The 25,272-nt window shown below is 55.8% G+C and overlaps 1 protein-coding gene across 2 annotated transcripts in view; it reads right to left on the bottom strand.

The window, feature by feature from the left end:
* SPTBN1 (spectrin beta, non-erythrocytic 1) overlaps positions 1-25,272 on the bottom strand; it is a 393,630-nt gene that overhangs the window by 71,872 nt on the left and 296,486 nt on the right. For both annotated transcript variants that reach the window (XM_068233127.1, XM_068233128.1), the window contains 3 exons: positions 11,898-12,028; positions 6,296-6,500; positions 519-893 (listed from right to left, as the gene is read on the bottom strand). In XM_068233127.1, coding sequence (XP_068089228.1) covers positions 519-893; positions 6,296-6,500; positions 11,898-12,028 — 711 coding nt within the window. The remainder of the gene's footprint in view (positions 1-518; positions 894-6,295; positions 6,501-11,897; positions 12,029-25,272) is intronic.

The raw sequence follows: 25,272 nt of genomic DNA, 5'->3' as shown, positions 1-25,272 counted from the left end.
AACGGCTCCCTGTGGGGTTTCCTGCTGAGTCCCCTAAAGTAGACTAACACCAAAATGATAACATGGGGCCCTCTTGGTCCCTGAACTGCATGGCGTCATGTGATCAGGAGCCAGTGAATGGAAGCTGAGAGTATTCTGCTGTGAAGCAGTGACTGGAAGCAGGAACAAGTTGCAGACACTTCCAATACTCTGCATGGCGGGAGGAGGGGGCAGGGACGTTCTATGTGAGGGAACGGGGGAGGGTTGCTTTTTTGCTAACTGGCTGCACTTGCGTTTGGGGAGAGGGAGGGGAACCCAAAGCCTCTGGGCCCCCCTGCGGTGGCGGGGTCGCAGGGGTGATTGGTACACCCATGCATCCTACTTCATTTCAGTCTAGCATGAAGATCTTCACATGAGGTATGAAGAACAACCAATTAAAGACCCCGCTTCAGCACAGATTTTCCTCTTACCAGACCCAGTGTCCAGTGTGTATTGTACGGTGCCCTTTGGAAGAAAGACACGTGGTGATCAGAGCTCACCTGTGTGCCCAGTGCCTGGATGTCGTGCTCAAATGTGGTGTGCATCCTCTGTAGTGTTTCCACAGTATTCTGGTCTCTTCCCAGCTCCTCCGGAAGCTTCTTATGCTTATCCTGGATGCGGCTGAGGATTTCTTTAGCATCGTGGTAGAATTTGTGCAGTTCATATGAGGCAGCCAGTATCTGTGTCCTGGTGTCGATGAGTTCCAGCAGGTCTGCCCAGGCCTCATTCAGACCATCCTTCCATTCTGCTATGGTAGCAGCATCGGAATGTCCAGAATTGATGAGATCATCTGCCATGTGATTAACAGTGTCCACTCTCTCCTGTCCAATGTGTCCCGTGTCACGTGCAAACTCCCTAAACCGCTCCTGCAACATCTGGGAGGAAAAAGAAAGAAATAAGACGAGTTCCGGGTTTCAATGTCACACCAATAAATTCACTTACCATCATGCAGTGCAGAATAAGGTACACAAACCCCTCACTGGCCTGTGACTGCTTCCACACCCTCTGTCCCTCCCTCATGATGCCCATGGAATGCCCAGCCAACCTACTTCTCCTGGTACACTGCAGGGGTAGCGTTAGGAAGCATAAGGGTCATGTCATGTTCAGGATGTTTGGGGTGGGGACTACTACTGATGAACACATTACAATTCCAAAAGTCAAATCCCAAATCCCTTAAAGCAGAGCTCCCCAACCCTGTCCTCAACTACCCCCAACAGTACATGCTTTGCAGAGAACCACAAACAGGCACAGGTGAGGTAATTAGTGTCTCAGCAGAGCTGATTAACTACCTCTGTGGATTTATACAAAACATGCACTGTTGGTGGGCCTCGAGGACCTGGTTGGGGAACTCTGCTTTAAAGGATACCTGAAGCAAGTAAAAAGCATTGAATTACCTGGGGCTTCTTCCAGTTCTCGGCAGTATATCAGGTCTCACAGCGTGCCTCACATCTCAGATGATATGCTGGTTGCGGCCTCGCACCTCCTGGGAGCAATCAGTGCATGCGCAGTTCATAAAGACTTACACTGCACATGAGCAGCGGCTATGGGAGAGCGATCGAGAAGGCCACACATTCAGAATTAGATAGCAGCACATGAGAGGGGATCAGAAGCACAGCAGGAGTCAGATAGACTGCGGGGGAAGAAGCCCCAGCTAAGTAAATCTCAGCTTCTTTGCCTCGTCTCGGGATTCCTGCGGCACCAAAGCTGATATGTACCCCAGAATATAGTTACCCTGTAATAATGTAATCCCTAAATAAGGAAATAAGCAATGTGCGGAGTCCAGTAACCAATATCAACAGATCATAAATAATCATCTTCTGCACTGGATAACGTACACACCTCTGGTTGCTACTGGTAACCACTCTTTGTATTTCTCCATTTGTACAAGTATAATAACATTTTAAAGTGGGACTGCACTCAAATTTCATCTATGCTCTGAAGCCTCGGTCCTCATGTGGCGTGTGTACCTCTGGGGATACGCTGGTTGGTGTGACGAATCAACGTTTATTCGTCCTAAATAAGTAGTTAGAGCCTTATAAAATATTCCCTGTTGCCACTATTAAAAAGTGACAGCAGATAGAGAAAGGCTTAATTTACAAAAAGATCAGGGAAGCCAGGGGTTAACAGTTCCTCTCCCTGGTCAAATGTAGCAAACCCTGGCTCTTTGGTAGCTTCTAATTACAAAATCTCTCACCTACGTGGGACAGGGTGTTTCCTGGCCTTATGTGGCCCCCTAGAGAGTTTATAAGCTCATCCATCAGATGACGGGTAGATATCAGCCAACAGAAGCTCATAAATTGCGGTTTTCTCCAGTCTGATCGGCCCCAGTCTCAGCAGGAGATCTGACACCTAGGCTGCTGCCCGAGCTTCAAAAGACTTCTGCCCTTAGGAAAACCTTTCTGTGATCTCACAAATATGAAATTCCTCTTTTGTCATAAAGATGACTTTCCAAATAGGCAACGGCCTTTAGAACCCGCTTATTATGAAATTCGGAACAAACCATACAATTGGATGTTTCCGAATTAACGGTAAACCCTGCCAGAGATATGCATTTTGGGGTCACCGTTCACTCTACCCCCCCCCCCAAGTTTAGTATTAGCAGATTCACACACTTGCGCTGATTATGAATATTTATTTGGGTTCTTGATATTACCCACGGGCATGCTGAGAGCGGACAAAATATGAATTGGCCCAAACCTCTCCCTGCCTAAGGGGGCACTGCCTTATTCAAATTGCACAAGGCTGGACTTGTATGTGTCATAACTCCTCCCACCCACAGTGAGGAGCAAAACTGACATGACCCAAAAGTCCAGGGCCTTCACCTTTCATCTGGCGTCAAAGTAACATCAAATCGACCAGCCCGCAGGACACGGGCCCAGAACCGCCATCTTGGACTTTACTCCAAAGACTTGCGATTGCCGCATGGACTACCAATAACGGTATTTGAACTGTATATATTCGGACATTCTGTTTCTTTTCATCTCTTCTCTCTGTCAAATCAATCTGTTCTAAAGTAAGCTGTGTGTATGTAGTTTAGAAATAAACTAACGATTTTTATCGTTCAGTCTTGTGCCTGTTCTGGTCATCTGATTGCTGCTATAACTAATCTGCCCTCTGAAGAGTCAGTCATACTACCGCTGTAACAATTGGTGTCAGCTAAACAGATTTTCTGATTATTGGTGATCTGCAGTATCACCAATAATACAGATGCTATACCTGATTATGTGGTGAACTGCAGAATCACCAATAATGCTAGTATAGCCAGACGCAGGACTACAAATGTGAGATAGTGTTTGGTGCAACAGTAATGAGGAATAGGAAGTCTCCCGAGGAGCGGGTGATTCAGACAATGCTGCAGCCAATGACCACCTGAGGAGCAGGTGAGTCAGGCTGTACTTTAGTCGGTGGCCACCTGTGGAGCAGGTATCACCAACTGAGCTACAGAGAATGATCACCTGAGGAGCGGGTGATTATTACTATATTGCAGCCAGTGGACACCTGAGGAGCAGGTGTTACAGACTGTGCTGCAAAGGATATTCACCTGAGGAGCAGGTGAATAAGACTACACTGCAGCCAAGGGACACCTGAGGAGCAGGTGTTACAGACAGTGCTGCATTTGGGCTTCACCTGAGGAGCAGGTGAAATGCCCCAGATCCCTTGCCAGTGGCTAGGCCCACTGGTGAGGTAAGAAAGGTCAGACAAGCAGAGTATGCAACGTACGGACAGATAAGGTACCAAGACAGAAGGCTGATTCAGTGTTGTGTTCAGGCAGGGTCGGCAACATGAATCAGATGGGCAGAGGTACAGAGTCAGTAAGCAGGAGAATAGTCAACGGAAGCAGAAGGTCATAACAGATAATACAATGAATTCGTACTTTAAGCTATCAACAGAATCTGGCTAAGTGTGAATTCCCAGCCCCGGCTGCTTCTAGCACACTTTGGGATCTGACTAGGTCTGAGCGCTCACACGTTAGCATTCGCAACAGCAGACACGGAGCAACTGACAGACTACCACTATATATACATAGCAGCTGCGCAGCGCCGCCCCAGTCACTCAGCCAATCCGAGATAGTGTTTGGAGTCAGCTGACCTGGCAGATCAGCTGACTCCCCTTCTATTCGCATAAAGGTCCTGTCGCCTGGCGCGCGTAGCCCTCAATCTATGTGCAATAGAAGGACCAGGCAGAGCACCAGCATGTAACTGCGTGGCCAAAGCCGCCGGCTGATACGCAGAGATAGCCGCCATGCCGCTTGTCTCCGCAGCGGCATCTCCGCTATTCATTACAACCGCATTGTTTTATGATTTTCTTATAAATTGTTGATTTGCTAGCTAAGTTGTGAATAACCGTTACTTCCTTCTAGGATTAGCTAGTATCCGATTTCCTGTGCGGAATCAATAACTTCAGTTTTCTCGATTGGAGACCATCGAGATTGCATCATATAGGGACCCAGTAACCTTTCTTTAACGTCACATTGCTCACAATCTCTAAGCCGTCGGAAGTGACTATTCCCCGAACGGTGACTGGAGCGTGTTGAACGTGATTGGGCTGGCTACCGTATTATGATAGCGGGAGCCTCTTCCCTTCCTACCGAACTGGAAGAGTGGTGGCAGTGTATTTACTCGATTTCCAGCGCGAAATCGATATTTTTAGTTTACCGATTGAATATACAATCAGGATTGTACATGTATGGGCACCTCAACCAATCTTAACCATTTACCACACAGTGAATTTGACTCCAGCAGTCTCTAGTGCATGAGACCTGCATGACAACAGTGGCCTAGTAATACGGGATTGGTGAATGTTTGTCCCATTACATATTGTCGGCAGTTGCGCGACCAATCTTTATTGTCAGTCTGTTCACCGTACTTCCTGCGTATGCTAACGGGAGCAGATTAGACGGGATTGGCACGCTCTGTCACCTTCACCTTTCTTTCTCCCTTTGACGATCCAGCAACCGGTCTTCGTTGTCCGTCTGCACCCGTACTTCCTGCGTACGCTAACGGGAGCAGATCTCGACGGGATCGCGGGGCTGGATTGTCACGGTTGGTAAGGGGGTACCGGGATCGTATGATCTGCAGCCTCGGTCCTCATCGTGTGGCGTGTGTACCCCTGGGGATACGTGGGTTGGTAAGGGAGTACCCGGATCTTATGATCTGCGGCCTCGGTCCTCATCGTGTGGTGTGTGTACCCTGGGGATACGTGGGTTGGTAAGGGGTACCCGGATCGCATGATCTGAAGCCTCGAATCTGAACGTGTGGCGTGTGTAACCCTGGGGATACGTGGGTTGCTTTAAGGGGGTACCCGGATACCCGGATCGGTCATAGTCAATCTATTACAGGAAATCTTGGGATTAGGACAAGGATAAATCATATATCAATATGCTCAAACAACATTTTAGTTAATAAAGGAATGTTTCAAAGGCATTTATAGAAAAATATGGATCATTCCTAACGCAATGCCATATTTGAAGGGCACCCAACAGGTGGGAAGACACCACTGTTCATTAAAAGGAAACATGTCAGCCTCCAGAGTTTTCCCCAGAATTTTTTTCCAGCCGGGTGGCATGAAGTAGTAGCCGGGTGGGGAGAGATGAAAATGCGGGGCAACTATGCTTACAGCATAGGAGGAGGTGAGCCGATGACAGCCGGGTGGTTACCAAATCTAGCCGGGTGGAGCACCCGGCTAAAAGAGTCTGGGGAGAACACTGCTCCATATCCCCCTGGCTTCAGTTACCCTGACACATACACTATATACATATAGCCAGTCACCCACAAAGCCTCTCTTACACCACTGCCATAACGGGCTGTACTGGCATTGCATGCTTGCATGAGCGAACCAACCTCAAGGAGGCAACCTGGACGATTTGATAGGTTGGCTTAGTCTGAGAATGCTGCAGCGTTTTTGGAGAACAAAGAGATTTCATTGTATTTGGCAGTGTTTGTTGCTTTGTGTTATGTGCTGTTGCCAGAGCAAGGGTTAATATTGATTCACATTGGCCACCTCCCTCTGCACCTCCCATTCCCCTATATATGGTCTGTGTAGGAAGAGAACAGCTATATTGTATGTCTGAAGGTCAAAGGTCAGGCACCCCGCATTTAGAAGACAGGGCTTGTGTACATCGGAGTATTTCTGAACATCCTGACGACATCATTCTTACATCACCGCACTTTACAAGCAGCAAGGCCGCTGGGAGGAGCTAATGTTGCCTCCTGAATAAATGTTCTGTTGGACATAGGACTACATTTCCCATGATGCCTAGCAGTGACTGGGTACTTACTGTAACATGCTCGTAGTCCTGCCCCAGCTCATGGGAACCTGCTACCACCTCCCTCTCGGCAATCCACTGCTCCAGATCATCCACCTCGCGGTTGAGTTGGAATAGCCGATGCCTCTCGTCCAGCTTCCCCCGTCTCTCCTCCGACAAATCCTTCAGTCCTGCATACAGTTTGTCCACCTGCGACTGCCGCATGCTGATCCGCTCACTGCCAATGGACACAAGAAATCAGGTTACACTAAAGGGAACGAAATGAAAAGGTCTTAACAAGCGCCAATACACACAATGGGATATCCGCGTCACCGGTGCAAACGCTCTAGCTACGCACTGCATCACCTCACTCCGCGGGGACAGCTGATGGAGAATCTAGCGTGAGAACGAGAGCCCCGACTTCAGCTACAGATCCCACATGCCAGATCGCTGGCAACATCCAGCCCCTGAGTGCATTGTACTTCCCTCCCCTCCCCCTCCAGAAGCTCCTCCTCCTCCACCTGCCCCGCCGAGCTACAGATCCCACATGCCAGATCGCTGGCAACATCCAGCCCCTGAGTGCATTGTACTTCGCTCACCTCCCCCTCAGGAAGCTCCTCCTCCTCCTCCTGCACCGCCGAGCTAAAGATCCCGCATGCCAGATCGCTGGCAACATCCAGCCCCTGAGTGTATTGTACTTCGCTCCCCCTCCCCCTCAGGAAGCTCCTCCTCCTCCTCCTGCACCAGCGAGCGCATTGTACTTCACTCCCCTCCCCCTCAGGAAGCTCCTCCTCCTGCACCGCCGAGCTAAAGATCCCGCATGTCAAATCCTTGCAGACATCAGTCCCCGAGTGTATTGTACTTCACTCACCTCCTCCTCCAGAAGCTCCTCCTCCTGCACCGCCGAGCTAAAGATCCCGCATGCCAGATCCTTGGCAACATCCAGCCTCTGAGCGCATTGTACCTTCACTCTCCTCCCCCTCCAGAAGCTCCTCCTCCTCCTCCTGCACCGCCGAGCTAATATCCCGCATGTCAAATCCTTGGCGACATCAGTCCCCGAGTGTATTGTACTTCACTCACCTCCCCCTCCAGCACCGCCGAGCTAAAGATCCCACATGCCAGATCCATGGCGACATCCAGCCCCTGAGCGCTTTATACTTTACTCACCTCCCCCTCCAGAAGCTCCTCCTCCTCCTGCACCCCCGAGCTACAGATCCTGCATACCAAATCCTTGGCGACATCAGCCCCTGAGCGCATTGTACTTCACTCAACTCCCCCTCCAGAAGCTCCTCCTCCTCCTGCACCCCGAGCTTAAGATCCTGCATGCCAAATCCTTGATGACATGCAGCCCCTGAGCACATTGTGCTTCACTCATCTAACACTCCAGAAGCTCCTCCTCCTCCTGCACCCCCGAGCTAAAGATCCCACATGCCAGATCCTTGGCGACATGCAGCCCCTGAGCGTATTGTACTTCACTCCCCTCCCCCTCCAGAAGCTCCTCCTCCTCCTGCACCCCCGAGCTAAAGATCTCACATGCCAGATCCTTGGCGACATGCAGCCCCTGAGCGTATTGTACTTCACTCATCTCACCCTCCAGAAGCTCCTCCTCCTCCTCCACCTGCACCGCCGAGCTAAAGATCCCGCATGCCAGATCCTTGGCGACATGCAGCCCCTGAGCGCATTGTACTTCACTCATCTCACCCTCCAATAGCTCCGCCTCCTCCTGCACCCCTGAGCTACAGATCCCGCATACCAGATCCTTGGCGACATGCAGCCCCTGAGCACATTGTACTTCACTCACTTCACCCTCCAGAAGCTCCTCCTCCCGCAACTCGTGTCCTCCCTCCTGCTCCCTCCACAGTGAGGCATCACTAGCTCCTTGTCCTGCACCCCACGTCTTCCCTCCTGCTCCCTCCACAGTAACAGAGGCATCACTAGCTCCTCCTCCTGCACCCCGGGCATCTTCCCCCCTGCTCCCGCCATATTAGCAGAGGCATCACTAGCTGCTCCTCCCTCCACAGTAACAGAGGCATCACTAGCTCCTCCTCCCTCCACAGTAACAGAGGCATCACTAGCTCCTCCTCGCTCCACAGTAACAGAGGCTTCACTAGCTCCTCCTCCCTCCACAGTAACAGAGGCATCACTAGCTCCTCCTCCCTCCACAGTAACAGATGCATCACTAGCTCCTCCTCTCTCCACAGTAACAGAGGCATCACTAGCTCCCTCCTGGTGCACCCCGGGCATCTTCCCCCCTGCTCCCGCCATATTAGCAGAGGCATCACTAGCTCCTCCTCCCTCCACAGTAACAGAGGCATCACTAGCTCCTCCACAGTAACAGAGGCATCACTAGCTCCCTCCTGGTGCACCCCGGGCATCTTCCCCCCTGCTCCCGCCATATTAGCAGAGGCATCACTAGCTCCTCCTCCCTCCACAGTAACAGAGGCATCACTAGCTCCTCCTCCCTCCACAGTAACAGAGGCATCACTAGCTCCTCCTCCTGCACCCCGGGCATCTTCCCCCCTGCTCCCGCCATATTAGCAGAGGCATCACTAGCTCCTCCTCCCTCCACAGTAACAGAGGCATCACTAGCTCCTCCTCCCTCCACAGTAACAGAGGCATCACTAGCTCCTCCTCGCTCCACAGTAACAGAGGCATCACTAGCTCCTCCTCGCTCCACAGTAACAGAGGCATCACTAGCTCCTCCTCCTGCACCCCGGGCATCTTCCGCCCTGCTCCTGCCATATTAGCAGAGGCATCACTAGCTCCTCCTCCCTCCACAGTAACAGAGGCATCACTAGCTCCTCCTCCCTCCACAGTAACAGAGGCATCACTAGCTCCTCCTCGCTCCACAGTAACAGAGGCATCACTAGCTCCTCCTCCCTCCACAGTAACAGAGGCATCACTAGCTCCTCCTCGCTCCACAGCTAGCTCCTCCTCCTGCACCCCGGGCATCGTCCCCCCTGCTCCCGCCATATTAGCAGAGGCATCACTAGCTCCTCCTCCCTCCACAGTAACAGAGGCATCACTAGCTCCTCCTCCCTCCACAGTAACAGAGGCATCACTAGCTCCTCCTCGCTCCACAGCTAGCTCCTCCTCCTGCACCCCGGGCATCTTCCCCCCTGCTCCCGCCATATTAGCAGAGGCATCACTAGCTCCTCCTCCCTCCACAGTAACAGAGGCATCACTAGCTCCTCCTCCCTCCACAGTAACAGAGGCATCACTAGCTCCTCCTCGCTCCACAGTAACAGAGGCATCACTAGCTCCCTCCTGGTGCACCCTGGGCATCTTCCCCCCTGCTCCCGTCATATTAGCAGAGGCATCACTAGCTCCTCCTCCCTCCACAGTAACAGAGGCATCACTAGCTCCTCCTCCTGCACCCCGGGCATCTTCCGCCCTGCTCCTGCCATATTAGCAGAGGCATCACTAGCTCCTCCTCCCTCCACAGTAACAGAGGCATCACTAGCTCCTCCTCCCTCCACAGTAACAGAGGCATCACTAGCTCCTCCTCCCTCCACAGTAACAGAGGCATCACTAACTCCTCCTTGCTCCACAGTAACAGAGGCATCACTAGCTCCTCCTCCCTCCACAGTAACAGATGCATCACTAGCTCCTCCTCTCTCCACAGTAACAGAGGCATCACTAGCTCCCTCCTGGTGCACCCCGGGCATCTTCCCCCCTGCTCCCGCCATATTAGCAGAGGCATCACTAGCTCCTCCTCCCTCCACAGTAACAGAGGCATCACTAGCTCCTCCTCCCTCCACAGTAACAGAGGCATCACTAGCTCCTCCTCGCTCCACAGTAACAGAGGCATCACTAGCTCCTCCTCGCTCCACAGTAACAGAGGCATCACTAGCTCCTCCTCCTGCACCCCGGGCATCTTCCGCCCTGCTCCTGCCATATTAGCAGAGGCATCACTAGCTCCTCCTCCCTCCACAGTAACAGAGGCATCACTAGCTCCTCCTCCTGCACCCCGGGCATCTTCCCCCCTGCTCCCGCCATATTAGCAGAGGCATCACTAGCTCCTCCTCCCTCCACAGTAACAGAGGCATCACTAGCTCCTCCTCCCTCCACAGTAAGAGGCATCACTAGCTCCTCCTCGCTCCACAGTAACAGAGGCATCACTAGCTCCTCCTCGCTCCACAGTAACAGAGGCATCACTAGCTCCTCCTCCTGCACCCCGGGCATCTTCTGCCCTGCTCCTGCCATATTAGCAGAGGCATCACTAGCTCCTCCTCCCTCCACAGTAACAGAGGCATCACTAGCTCCTCCTCCCTCCACAGTAACAGAGGCATCACTAGCTCCTCCTCGCTCCACAGTAACAGAGGCATCACTAGCTCCTCCTCCCTCCACAGTAACAGAGGCATCACTAGCTCCTCCTCGCTCCACAGCTAGCTCCTCCTCCTGCACCCCGGGCATCTTCCCCCCTGCTCCCGTCATATTAGCAGAGGCATCACTAGCTCCTCCTCCCTCCACAGTAACAGAGGCATCACTAGCTCCTCCTCCTGCACCCCGGGCATCTTCCGCCCTGCTCCTGCCATATTAGCAGAGGCATCACTAGCTCCTCCTCCCTCCACAGTAACAGAGGCATCACTAGCTCCTCCTCCCTCCACAGTAACAGAGGCATCACTAGCTCCTCCTCCCTCCACAGTAACAGAGGCATCACTAGCTCCTCCTCGCTCCACAGTAACAGAGGCATCACTAGCTCCTCCTCCCTCCACAGTAACAGATGCATCACTAGCTCATCCTCTCTCCACAGTAACAGAGGCATCACTAGCTCCCTCCTGGTGCACCCCGGGCATCTTCCCCCCTGCTCCCGCCATATTAGCAGAGGCATCACTAGCTCCTCCTCCCTCCACAGTAACAGAGGCATCACTAGCTCCTCCTCCCTCCACAGTAACAGAGGCATCACTAGCTCCTCCTCGCTCCACAGTAACAGAGGCATCACTAGCTCCTCCTCGCTCCACAGTAACAGAGGCATCACTAGCTCCTCCTCCTGCACCCCGGGCATCTTCCGCCCTGCTCCTGCCATATTAGCAGAGGCATCACTAGCTCCTCCTCCCTCCACAGTAACAGAGGCATCACTAGCTCCTCCTCCTGCACCCCGGGCATCTTCCCCCCTGCTCCCGCCATATTAGCAGAGGCATCACTAGCTCCTCCTCCCTCCACAGTAACAGAGGCATAACTAGCTCCTCCTCCCTCCACAGTAACAGAGGCATCACTAGCTCCTCCTCCCTCCACAGTAACAGAGGCATCACTAGCTCCTCCTCCCTCCACAGTAACAGAGGCATCACTAGCTCCTCCTCGCTCCACAGTAACAGAGGCATCACTAGCTCCTCCTCGCTCCACAGCTAGCTCCTCCTCCTGCACCCTGGGCATCTTCCCCCCTGCTCCCGCCATATTAGCAGAGGCATCACTAGCTCCTCCTCCCTCCACAGTAACAGAGGCATCACTAGCTCCTCCTCCCTCCACAGTAACAGAGGCATCACTAGCATATGTAAAGCAATAAGGTGTAACACAATCCCCAGTCATAAATTAGGAAGCAATATCTGTGGCCCTCTTTAGGTGGTCTGATTACACCACACACCCCTGTGCCAGAACCTCCCTCCAGAGACAAACACAAGATAATGTCACTGACCTCTCGGGATGTCCATCTGCCACCAGAGCTCTGCTGGTCTTGGAGAGCTGGTGCACAGTCTCTGCATAGTCCTCCACTGCCTGCTCCAGGATCTGGTGCTTCTTCAGCATGGACACAGCACTCTGCTCATCCTGTAACACAATGCCAGAGGTCAGCGGGAAGCCCATATGTGGAATGCAATCTGCTGCAGAAGCCATAGAATAAGATCACAGCCGTAATGGGCAATTCTCCATCATCCCTGGGGTACCGCCTCATCTCCAGCTCTGCCAGGACAGCAGCCCCCCACCTCATCTCCAGCTCTGCCAGGATAGACAGCAGCCCCCCACCTCATCTCCAGCTCTGCCAGGATAGAGACAGCAGCCCCCCACCTCATCTCCAGCTCTGCCAGGATAGAGACAGCAGCCCCCCACCTCATCTCCAGCTCTGCCAGGATAGAGACAGCAGCCCCCCACCTCATCTCCAGCTCTGCCAGGATAGAGACAGCAGCCCCCCACCTCATCTCCAGCTCTGCCAAGATAGACAGCAGCCCCCCACCTCATCTCCAGCTCTGCCAGGATAGAGACAGCAGCCCCCCACCTCATCTCCAGCTCTGCCAGGATAGAGACAGCAGCCCCCACCTCATCTCCAGCTCTGCCAGGATAGAGACAGCAGCCCCCCACCTCATCTCCAGCTCTGCCAGGATAGAGACAGCAGCCCCCCACCTCATCTCCAGCTCTGCCAGGATAGAGACAGCAGCCCCCCACCTCATCTCCAGCTCTGCCAGGATAGACAGCAGCCCCCCACCTCATCTCCAGCTCTGCCAGGATAGAGACAGCAGCCCCCCACCTCATCTCCAGCTCTGCCAGGATAGGCAGCAGCCCCCCACCTCATCTCAAGCTCTTCCAGGATATAGACAGCAGCCTCCCACCTCATCTCCAGCTCTGCCAGGATAGAGACAGCAGCCCCCCACCTCATCTCCAGCTCTGCCAGGATAGACAGCAGCCCCCACCTCATCTCCAGCTCTGCCAGGATAGAGACAGCAGCCCCCCACCTCATCTCCAGCTCTGCCAGGGTAGGCAGCAGCCCCCCACCTCATCTCCAGCTCTTCCAGGATATAGACAGCAGCCTCCCACCTCATCTCCAGCTCTGCCAGGATAGAGACAGCAGCCTCCCACCTCATCTCCAGCTCTGCCAGGATAGACAGCAGCCCCCCACCTCATCTCCAGCTCTGCCAGGATATAGACAGCAGCCCCCCACCTCATCTCCAGCTCTGCCAGGATAGAGACAGCAGCCCCCCACCTCATCTCCAGCTCTGCCAGGATATACAACAGCCCCCCACCTCATCTCCAGCTCTTCCAGGATAGAGACAGCAGCCCCCCACCTCATCTCCAGCTCTGCCAGGATAGAGACAGCAGCCCCCCACCTCATCTCCAGCTCTGCCAGGATAGAGACAGCAGCCCCCCACCTCATCTCCAGCTCTGCCAGGATATAGACAGCAGCCCCCCACCTCATCTCCAGCTCTGCCAGGATAGAGACAGCAGCCCCCCACCTCATCTCCAGCTCTGCCATGATAGAGACAGCAGCCCCCCACCTCATCTCCAGCTCTGCCAGGATAGACATCAGCCCCCCACCTCATCTCCAGCTCTGCCAGGATAGAGACAGCAGCCCACCACCTCATCTCCAGCTCTGCCAGGATAGAGACAGCAGCCCCCCACCTCATCTCCAGCTCTGCCAGGATAGACAGCAGCCCCCACCTCATCTCCAGCTCTGCCAGGATAGAGACAGCAGCCCCCCACCTCATCTCCAGCTCTGCCAGGATAGAGACAGCAGCCCCCACCTCATCTCCAGCTCTGCCAGGATAGAGACAGCAGCCCCCCACCTCATCTCCAGCTCTGCCAGGATAGAGACAGCAGCCTCCCACATCATCTCCAGCTCTGCCAGGATAGAGACAGCAGCCTCCCACCTCATCTCCAGCTCTGCCAGGATAGACAGCAGCCCCCCACCTCATCTCCAGCTCTGCCAGGATAGAGACAGCAGCCCCCACCTCATCTCCAGCTCTGCCAGGATAGAGACAGCAGCCCCCACCTCATCTCCAGCTCTGCCAGGATAGAGACAGCAGCCTCCCACCTCATCTCCAGCTCTGCCAGGATAGAGACAGCAGCCTCCCACCTCATCTCCAGCTCTGCCAGGATAGAGACAGCAGCCTCCCACCTCATCTCCAGCTCTGCCAGGATAGACAGCAGCCCCCCACCTCATCTCCAGCTGTGCCAGGATAGAGACAGCAGCCCCCCACCTCATCTCCAGCTCTGCCAGGATAGAGACAGCAGCCCCCCACATCTCCAGCTCTGCCAGGATAGACAGCAGCCCCCCACCTCATCTCCAGCTCTGCCAGGATAGACAGCAGCCCCCCACCTCATCTCCAGCTCTGCCAGGATAGAGACAGCAGCCCCCCACCTCATCTCCAGCTCTGCCAGGATAGACAGCAGCCTCCCACCTCATCTCCAGCTCTGCCAGGATATACAACAGCCCCCCACCTCATCTCCAGCTCTGCCAGGATAGAGACAGCAGCCCCCCACCTCATCTCCAGCTCTGCCAGGATAGAGACAGCAGCCTCCCACCTCATCTCCAGCTCTGCCAGGATAGACAGCAGCCTCCCACCTCATCTCCAGCTCTGCCAGGATAGAGACAGCAGCCTCCCACCTCATCTCCAGCTCTGCCAGGATAGAGACAGCAGCCTCCCACCTCATCTCCAGCTCTGCCAGGATAGAGACAGCAGCCTCCCACCTCATCTCCAGCTCTGCCAGGATAGAGACAGCAGCCCCCCACCTCATCTCCAGCTCTGCCGGGATAGAGACAGCAGCCCCCCACCTCATCTCCAGCTCTGCCAGGATAGACAGCAGCCCCCCACCTCATCTCCAGCTCTGCCAGGATAGACAGCAGCCCCCCACCTCATCTCCAGCTCTGCCAGGATAGAGACAGCAGCCCCCCACCTCATCTCCAGCTCTGCCAGGATAGACAGCAGCCTCCCACCTCATCTCCAGCTCTGCCAGGATATACAACAGCCCCCCACCTCATCTCCAGCTCTGCCAGGATAGAGACAGCAGCCCCCCACCTCATCTCCAGCTCTGCCAGGATAGAGACAGCAGCCTCCCACCTCATCTCCAGCTCTGCCAGGATAGACAGCAGCCCCCCACCTCATCTCCAGCTCTGCCAGGATATAGACAGCAGCCTCCCACCTCATCTCCAGCTCTGCCAGGATAGAGACAGCAGCCCCCCACCTCATCTCCAGCTCTGCCAGGATAGACAGCAGCCCCCCACCTCATCTCCAGCTCTGCCAGGATAGAGACAGCAGCCCCCCACCTCATCTCCAGCTCTGCCAGGATAGAGACAGCAGCCCCCCACCTCATCTCCAGCTCTGCCAGGATAGACAGCAGCCCCCCACCTCATCTCCAGCTCTGCCAGGATATAGACAGCAGCCCCCCACCTCATCTCCAGCTCTGCCAGGATAGACAGCAGCCCCCCCACCTCATCTCCATCTCTGCCAGGATAGAGACAGCAGCCCCCCACCTCATCTCCAGCTCTGCCAGGCTAGAGACAGCAGCCCCCACCTCATCTCCAGCTCTGCCAGGATAGAGACAGCAGCCCCCCACCTCATCTCCAGCTCTGCCAGGATAGAGACAGCAGCCCCCCACCTCATCTCCAGCTCTGCCAGGATAGAGACAGCAGCCTCCCACCTCATCTCCAGCTCTGCCAGGATAGAGACAGCAGCCCCCCACCTCATCTCCAGCTCTGCCAGGATAGAGACAGCAGCCTCCCACATCATATGCAAGGATGCAAGGACTGGGGAAGAGTCTGTGTTCATGGATAGGGAACTGGCTAATGGACAGATAACAAAGAGTTGTGGTCAATAGATTGTACTCAAAATGGGAGACTGTTAGCAGTGGGGTCCCACAGGGGTCTGTTCTGGGTCCAGTGCTCTTCAATTTATTTATGAATGACCTAGTAGATGCAGTAGTGAGCAATGTTGCTATTTTTGCAGATGATACAAAATTGTGCAGAATCATCAACTCTCAGGAAGATAGTGTCATATTGCAACAGGATTTGGATAGGATGGCTATATGGGCACATACATGGCAGATGAAATTCAATGTTGACAAATGTAAGGTCATGCATTTTGGACGTACCAATGGTCTAGCACCATACAAAATAAATGGGATACAGTTGGGGACATCAAACTTGGAGAAGGACTTAGGAGTACTCATTGACAACAAGTTAAATAATCGTACTCAATGCCAAGCAGCTGCAGCTAAAGCTAACAAAATTTTGGGATGCATTAAAAGGGAAATAAAAACTCGAAAATGCTAGCATAATATTGCCCCTGTTTAACTCTCTAGTAAGGCCACATCTGGAATATGGAATTCAGTTCTGGGCACCACATTACAAAAAAGATACTGCAGTTTTAGAGCAGGTGCAGAGACGAGCTACAAAATTGATACGTGGGATGGAAGGTCTCGCTTACCAAGAAAGGTTAGATAAACTGGGTTTATTTAGTCTAGAGAAAAGACGCCTTAGAGGGGATCTAATTAACATGTATAAATACATCAGAGGGCAATATAATAGCTTGGCGGATGAGCTTTTTGTCCCTAGGCCTTCTCAAAGGACTAGAGGACATGATCTGTGCATGGAGGAAAAACGTTTTAGCCATTTATTTAGGAAAGGGTTCTTTACAGTTAGAGTGATTAAGATGTGGAATGCATTGCCACAGGAAGTCGTTAATGCAAACTCTATACCTGCATTTAAAGGGGGCTTAGATGCTTTCCTTGCGTTGAAAGACATCCATGGCTACAATTACTAGGTAATGCCTAATGATGTTGATCCAGGGATTTTATCTGATTGCCATCTGGAGTCGGGAAGGAATTTTTCCCTTTAGGGGCTAATTGGACCATGCCTTGTAAGGGTTTTTTCGCCTTCCTCTGGATCAACAGGGATATGGGAGGGAGCAGGCTGGTGTTGTACTTTATACTGGTTGAACTCGATGGACGTATGTCTTTTTTCAACCAAAATAACTATGTAACTATGTAACTATATCCAGCTCTGCCAGGATAGACAGCAGCCCCCCACCTCATCTCCAGCTCTGCCAGGATAGAGACAGCAGCCCCCCACCTCATCTCCAGCTCTGCCAGGATAGAGACAGCAGCCCCCCACCTCATCTCCAGCTCTGCCAGGATAGAGACAGCAGCCCCCACCTCATCTCTAGCTCTGCCAGGATAGAGACAGCAGCCTCCCACCTCATCTCCAGCTCTGCCAGGATAGACAGCAGCCCCCCACCTCATCTCCAGCTCTGCCAGGATAGAGACAGCAGCCCCCCACCTCATCTCCAGCTCTGCCAGGATAGACAGCAGCCCCCCTACCTCATCCCCAGCTCTGCCAGGATATACAACAGCCCCCCACCTCATCTCCAGCTCTGCCAGGATAGACAGCAGCCCCCCACCTCATCTCCAGCTCTTCCAGGATAGAGACAGCAGCCCCCCACCTCATCTCCAGCTCTGCCAGGATAGAGACAGCAGCCCCCCACCTCATCTCCAGCTCTGCCAGGATAGAGACAGCAGCCCCCCACCTCATCTCCAGCTCTGCCAGGATAGAGACAGCAGCCCCCACCTCATCTCCAGCTCTGCCAGGATAGAGACAGCAGCCCCCCACCTCATCTCCAGCTCTGCCAGGATAGACAGCAGCCCCCCACCTCATCTCCAGCTCTGCCAGGATAGAGACAGCAGCCCCCCACCTCATCTCCAGCTCTGCCAGGATAGACAGCAGCCCCCCACCTCATCTCCAGCTCTGCCAGGATAGAGACAGCAGCCCCCCACCTCATCTCCAGCTCTGCCAGGATAGACAGAAGCCCCCACCTCATCTCCAGCTCTGCCAGGATAGAGACAGCAGCCCCCCACCTCATCTCCAGCTCTGCCAGGATAGAGACAGCAGCCTCCCACCTCATCTCCAGCTCTGCCAGGATAGACAGCAGCCTCCCACCTCATCTCCAGCTCTGCCAGGATAGACAGCAGCCCCCCACCTCATCTCCAGCTCTGCCAGGATAGACAGCAGCCCCCACCTCATCTCCAGCTCTGCCAGGATACAGACAGCAGCCCCCCACCTCATCTCCAGCTCTGCCAGGATAGACAGCAGCCTCCCACCTCATCTCCAGCTCTGCCAGGATAGAGACAGCAGCCCCCCACCTCATCTCCAGCTCTGCCAGGATAGAGACAGCAGCCCCCCACCTCATCTCCAGCTCTGCCAGGATAGACAGCAGCCCCCCTACCTCATCCCCAGCTCTGCCAGGATATACAACAGCCCCCCACCTCATCTCCAGCTCTGCCAGGATAGACAGCAGCCCCCCACCTCATCTCCAGCTCTTCCAGGATAGAGACAGCAGCCCCCCACCTCATCTCCAGCTCTGCCAGGATAGAGACAGCAGCCCCCCACCTCATCTCCAGCTCTGCCAGGATAGAGACAGCAGCCCCCCACCTCATCTCCAGCTCTGCCAGGATAGAGACAGCAGCCCCCACCTCATCTCCAGCTCTGCCAGGATAGAGACAGCAGCCCCCCACCTCATCTCCAGCTCTGCCAGGATAGACAGCAGCCCCCCACCTCATCTCCAGCTCTGCCAGGATAGAGACAGCAGCCCCCCACCTCATCTCCAGCTCTGCCAGGATAGACAGCAGCCCCCCACCTCATCTCCAGCTCTGCCAGGATAGAGACAGCAGCCCCCCACCTCATCTCCAGCTCTGCCAGGATAGACAGCAGCCTCCCACCTCATCTCCAGCTCTGCCAGGATAGAGACAGCAGCCCCCCACCTCATCTCCAGCTCTGCCAGGATAGACAGCAGCCCCCCACCTCATCTCCAGCTCTGCCAGGACAGCAGCCTCCACCTCATCTCCAGCTCTGCCAGGATAGACAGCAGCCTCCCACCTCATCTCCAGCTCTGCCAGGATAGACAGCAGCCTCCCACATCATATCCAGCTCTGCCAGGATAGAGACAGCAGCCTCCCACCTCATCTCCAGCTCTGCCAGGATATACAACAGCCCCCCACCTCATCTCCAGCTCTGCCAGGATAGAGACAGCAGCCCCCCACCTCATCTCCAGCTCTGCCAGGATAGAGACAGCAGCCTCCCACCTCATCTCCAGCTCTGCCAGGATAGAGACAGCAGCCTCCCACCTCATCTCCAGCTCTGCCAGGATAGAGACAGCAGCCTCCCACCTCAACTCCAGCTCTGCCAGGATAGAGACAGCAACCCCCACCTCATCTCCAGCTCTGCCAGGATAGAGACAGCAGCCCCCACCTCATCTCCAGCTCTGCCAGGATAGAGACAGCAGCCCCCACCTCATCTCCAGCTCTGCCAGGATAGACAGCAGCCCCCCACCTCATCTCCAGCTCTGCCAGGATAGAGACAGCAGCCCCCCACCTCATCTCCAGCTCTGCCAGGACAGCAGCCTCCACCTCATCTCCAGCTCTGCCAGGATAGACAGCAGCCTCCCACCTCATCTCCAGCTCTGCCAGGATAGACAGCAGCCCCCCACCTCATCTCCAGCTCTGCCAGGATAGACAGCAGCCTCCCACCTCATCTCCAGCTCTGCCAGGATAGACAGCAGCCTCCCACATCATATCCAGCTCTGCCAGGATAGAGACAGCAGCCTCCCACCTCATCTCCAGCTCTGCCAGGATATACAACAGCCCCCCACCTCATCTCCAGCTCTGCCAGGATAGAGACAGCAGCCCCCCACCTCATCTCCAGCTCTGCCAGGATAGAGACAGCAGCCTCCCACCTCATCTCCAGCTCTGCCAGGATAGAGACAGCAGCCTCCCACCTCATCTCCAGCTCTGCCAGGATAGAGACAGCAGCCTCCCACCTCATCTCCAGCTCTGCCAGGATAGAGACAGCAGCCCCCCACCTCATCTCCAGCTCTGCCAGGATAGAGACAGCAGCCTCCCACCTCATCTCCAGCTCTGCCAGGATAGAGACAGCAGCCTCCCACCTCATCTCCAGCTCTGCCAGGATAGAGACAGCAGCCTCCCACCTCATCTCCAGCTCTGCCAGGATAGAGACAGCAGCCCCCCACCTCATCTCCAGCTCTGCCAGGATAGAGACAGCAGCCTCCCACCTCATCTCCAGCTCTGCCAGGATAGACAGCAGCCTCCCACCTCATCTCCAGCTCTGCCAGGATAGACAGCAGCCCCCCACCTCATCTCCAGCTCTGCCAGGATAGAGACAGCAGCCCCCCACCTCATCTCCAGCTCTGCCAGGATAGAGACAGCAGCCCCCCACCTCATCTCCAGCTCTGCCAGGATAGAGACAGCAGCCTCCCACCTCATCTCCAGCTCTGCCAGGATAGAGACAGCAGCCCCCCACCTCATCTCCAGCTCTGCCAGGATAGAGACAGCAGCCTCCCACCTCATCTCCAGCTCTGCCAGGATAGACAGCAGCCTCCCACCTCATCTCCAGCTCTGCCAGGATAGACAGCAGCCCCCCACCTCATCTCCAGCTCTGCCAGGATAGAGACAGCAGCCCCCCACCTCATCTCCAGCTCTGCCAGGATAGAGACAGCAGCCCCCCACCTCATCTCCAGCTCTGCCAGGATAGACAGCAGCCTCCCACCTCATCTCCAGCTCTGCCAGGATAGAGACAGCAGCCCCCCACCTCATCTCCAGCTCTGCCAGGATAGACAGCAGCCTCCCACCTTATCTCCAGCTCTGCCAGGATAGAGACAGCAGCCCCCCACCTCATCTCCAGCTCTGCCAGGATAGACAGCAGCCCCCCACCTTATCTCCAGCTCTGCCAGGATAGACAGCAGCCCCCCACCTCATCTCCAGCTCTGCCAGGATAGAGACAGCAGCCCCCCACCTCATCTCCAGCTCTGCCAGGATAGTGACAGCAACCCCCACCTCATCTCCAGCTCTGCCAGGATAGACAGCAGCCCCCCACCTCATCTCCAGCTCTGCCAGGATAGAGACAGCAGCCCCCCACCTCATCTCCAGCTCTGCCAGGATAGAGACAGCAGCCCCCCACATCATCTCCAGCTCTGCCAGGAGAGAGACAGCAGCCTCCCACCTCATCTCCAGCTCTGCCAGGATAGAGACAGCAGCCCCCCACCTCATCTCCAGCTCTGCCAGGATAGAGACAGCAGCCCCCCACCTCATCTCCAGCTCTGCCAGGATAGACAGCAGCCCCCCACCTTATCTCCAGCTCTGCCAGGATAGACAGCAGCCTCCCACCTCATCTCCAGCTCTGCCAGGATAGAGACAGCAGCCTCCCACCTCATCTCCAGCTCTGCCAGGATAGAGACAGCAGCCTCCCACCTCATCTCCAGCTCTGCCAGGATGGAGACAGCAGCCTCCCACCTCATCTCCAGCTCTGCCAGGATAGAGACAGCAACCCCCACCTCATCTCCAGCTCTGCCAGGATAGAGACAGCAGCCCCCACCTCATCTCCAGCTCTGCCAGGATAGAGACAGCAGCCCCCACCTCATCTCCAGCTCTGCCAGGATAGACAGCAGCCCCCCACCTCATCTCCAGCTCTGCCAGGATAGAGACAGCAGCCCCCCACCTCATCTCCAGCTCTGCCAGGACAGCAGCCTCCACCTCATCTCCAGCTCTGCCAGGATAGACAGCAGCCTCCCACCTCATCTCCAGCTCTGCCAGGATAGACAGCAGCCTCCCACATCATATCCAGCTCTGCCAGGATAGAGACAGCAGCCTCCCACCTCATCTCCAGCTCTGCCAGGATATACAACAGCCCCCCACCTCATCTCCAGCTCTGCCAGGATAGAGACAGCAGCCCCCCACCTCATCTCCAGCTCTGCCAGGATAGAGACAGCAGCCTCCCACCTCATCTCCAGCTCTGCCAGGATAGAGACAGCAGCCTCCCACCTCATCTCCAGCTCTGCCAGGATAGAGACAGCAGCCTCCCACCTCATCTCCAGCTCTGCCAGGATAGAGACAGCAACCCCCACCTCATCTCCAGCTCTGCCAGGATAGAGACAGCAGCCCCCACCTCATCTCCAGCTCTGCCAGGATAGAGACAGCAGCCCCCACCTCATCTCCAGCTCTGCCAGGATAGACAGCAGCCCCCCACCTCATCTCCAGCTCTGCCAGGATAGAGACAGCAGCCCCCCACCTCATCTCCAGCTCTGCCAGGACAGCAGCCTCCACCTCATCTCCAGCTCTGCCAGGATAGACAGCAGCCTCCCACCTCATCTCCAGCTCTGCCAGGATAGACAGCAGCCCCCCACCTCATCTCCAGCTCTGCCAGGATAGACAGCAGCCTCCCACCTCATCTCCAGCTCTGCCAGGACAGCAGCCTCCACCTCATCTCCAGCTCTGCCAGGATAGACAGCAGCCCCCCACCTCATCTCCAGCTCTGCCAGGATAGGCAGCAGCCTCCCACCTCATCTCCAGCTCTGCCAGGATAGACAGCAGCCCCCACCTCATCTCCAGCTCTGCCAGGATAGACAGCAGCCCCCCACCTCATCTCCAGCTCTGCCAGGATAGACAGCAGCCTCCCACCTCATCTCCAGCTCTGCCAGGATATACAACAGCCCCCCACCTCATCTCCAGCTCTGCCAGGATAGAGACAGCAGCCCCCTCATCTCCAGCTCTGCCAGGATAGAGACAGCAGCCTCCCACCTCATCTCCAGCTCTGCCAGGATAGAGACAGCAGCCTCCCACCTCATCTCCAGCTCTGCCAGGATAGAGACAGCAGCTTCCCACCTCATCTCCAGCTCTGCCAGGATAGAGACAGCAGCCTCCCACCTCATCTCCAGCTCTGCCAGGATAGACAGCAGCCCCCACCTCATCTCCAGCTCTGCCAGGATAGACAGCAGCCCCCCACCTCATCTCCAGCTCTGCCAGGATAGAGACAGCAGCCCCCCACCTCATCTCCAGCTCTGCCAGGACAGCAGCCTCCACCTCATCTCCAGCTCTGCCAGGATAGACAGCAGCCTCCCACCTCATCTCCAGCTCTGCCAGGATAGACAGCAGCCCCCCACCTCATCTCCAGCTCTGCCAGGATAGACAGCAGCCTCCCACCTCATCTCCAGCTCTGCCAGGATAGACAGCAGCCTCCCACATCATATCCAGCTCTGCCAGGATAGAGACAGCAGCCTCCCACCTCATCTCCAGCTCTGCCAGGATATACAACAGCCCCCCACCTCATCTCCAGCTCTGCCAGGATAGAGACAGCAGCCCCCCACCTCATCTCCAGCTCTGCCAGGATAGAGACAGCAGCCTCCCACCTCATCTCCAGCTCTGCCAGGATAGAGACAGCAGCCTCCCACCTCATCTCCAGCTCTGCCAGGATAGAGAAAGCAGCCTCCCACCTCATCTCCAGCTCTGCCAGGATAGAGACAGCAGCCCCCCACCTCATCTCCAGCTCTGCCAGGATAGAGACAGCAGCCTCCCACCTCATCTCCAGCTCTGCCAGGATAGAGACAGCAGCCTCCCACCTCATCTCCAGCTCTGCCAGGATAGAGACAGCAGCTTCCCACCTCATCTCCAGCTCTGCCAGGATAGAGACAGCAGCCCCCCACCTCATCTCCAGCTCTGCCAGGATAGAGACAGCAGCCTCCCACCTCATCTCCAGCTCTGCCAGGATAGACAGCAGCCTCCCACCTCATCTCCAGCTCTGCCAGGATAGACAGCGGCCCCCCACCTCATCTCCAGCTCTGCCAGGATAGAGACAGCAGCCCCCCACCTCATCTCCAGCTCTGCCAGGATAGAGACAGCAGCCCCCCACCTCATCTCCAGCTCTGCCAGGATAGACAGCAGCCTCCCACCTCATCTCCAGCTCTGCCAGGATAGACAGCAGCCCCCCACCTCATCTCCAGCTCTGCCAGGATAGACAGCAGCCCCCCACCTCATCTCCAGCTCTGCCAGGATAGAGACAGCAGCCCCCACCTCATCTCCAGCTCTGCCAGGATACAGACAGCAGCCCCCCACCTCATCTCCAGCTCTGCCAGGATACAGACAGCAGCCCCCCACCTCATCTCCAGCTCTGCCAGGATAGACAGAAGCCCCCACCTCATCTCCAGCTCTGCCAGGATAGGCAGCAGCCCCCCACCTCATCTTCAGCTCTGCCAGGATAGACAGCAGCCCCCCACCTCATCTCCAGCTCTGCCAGGATAGACAGCAGCCCCCCACCTCATCTCCAGCTCTGCCAGGATAGAGACAGCAGCCCCCCACCTCATCTCCAGCTCTGCCAGGATAGAGACAGCAGCCCCCCACCTCATCTCCAGCTCTGCCAGGATAGAGACAGCAGCCCCCCACCTCATCTCCAGCTCTGCCAGGATAGAGACAGCAGCCCCCACCTCATCTCCAGCTCTGCCAGGATAGAGACAGCAGCCCCCACCTCATCTCCAGCTCTGCCAGGATAGAGACAGCAGCCCCCACCTCATCTCCAGCTCTGCCAGGATACAGACAGCAGCCCCCCACCTCATCTCCAGCTCTGCCAGGATACAGACAGCAGCCCCCCACCTCATCTCCAGCTCTGCCAGGATAGACAGAAGCCACCACCTCATCTCCAGCTCTGCCAGGATAGGCAGCAGCCCCCACCTCATCTCCAGCTCTGCCAGGATAGAGACAGCAGCCCCCCACCTCATCTCCAGCTCTGCCAGGATAGACAGCAGCCCCCCACCTCATCTCCAGCTCTGCCAGGATAGAGACAGCAGCCTCCCACATCATCTCCAGCTCTGCCAGGATAGAGACAGCAGCCTCCCACCTCATCTCCAGCTCTGCCAGGATAGAGACAGCAGCCCCCCACCTCATCTCCAGCTCTGCCAGGATAGAGACAGCAGCCCCCCACCTCATCTCCAGCTCTGCCAGGATAGAGACAGCAGCCCCCCACCTCATCTCCAGCTCTGCCAGGATAGACAGCAGCCCCCCACCTCATCTCCAGCTCTGCCAGGATAGACAGCAGCCCCCCACCTCATCTCCAGCTCTGCCAGGATAGAGACAGCAGCCCCCCACATCATCTCCAGCTCTGCCAGGATAGAGACAGCAGCCCCCCACCTCATCTCCAGCTCTGCCAGGATAGAGACAGCAGCCCCCAACCTCATCTCCAGCTCTGCCAGGATAGAGACAGCAGCCTCCCACCTCATCTCCAGCTCTGCCAGGATAGAGACAGCAGCCTCCCACCTCATCTCCAGCTCTGCCAGGATAGAGACAGCAGCCCCCCACCTCATCTCCAGCTCTGCCAGGATAGACAGCAGCCCCCCACCTCATCTCCAGCTCTGCCAGGATAGGCAGCAGCCTCCCACCTCATCTCCAGCTCTGCCAGGATAGACAGCAGCCCCCACCTCATCTCCAGCTCTGCCAGGATAGACAGCAGCCCCCCACCTCATCTCCAGCTC

The sequence above is a fragment of the Hyperolius riggenbachi genome, chromosome 4, assembly GCF_040937935.1.
Source record: "Hyperolius riggenbachi isolate aHypRig1 chromosome 4, aHypRig1.pri, whole genome shotgun sequence".
Classification (NCBI taxonomy): domain Eukaryota; kingdom Metazoa; phylum Chordata; class Amphibia; order Anura; family Hyperoliidae; genus Hyperolius; species Hyperolius riggenbachi.
The sequence above is the reverse complement of the archived record's forward strand: the minus strand, read 5'-3'. Positions and strand labels throughout refer to the sequence as shown.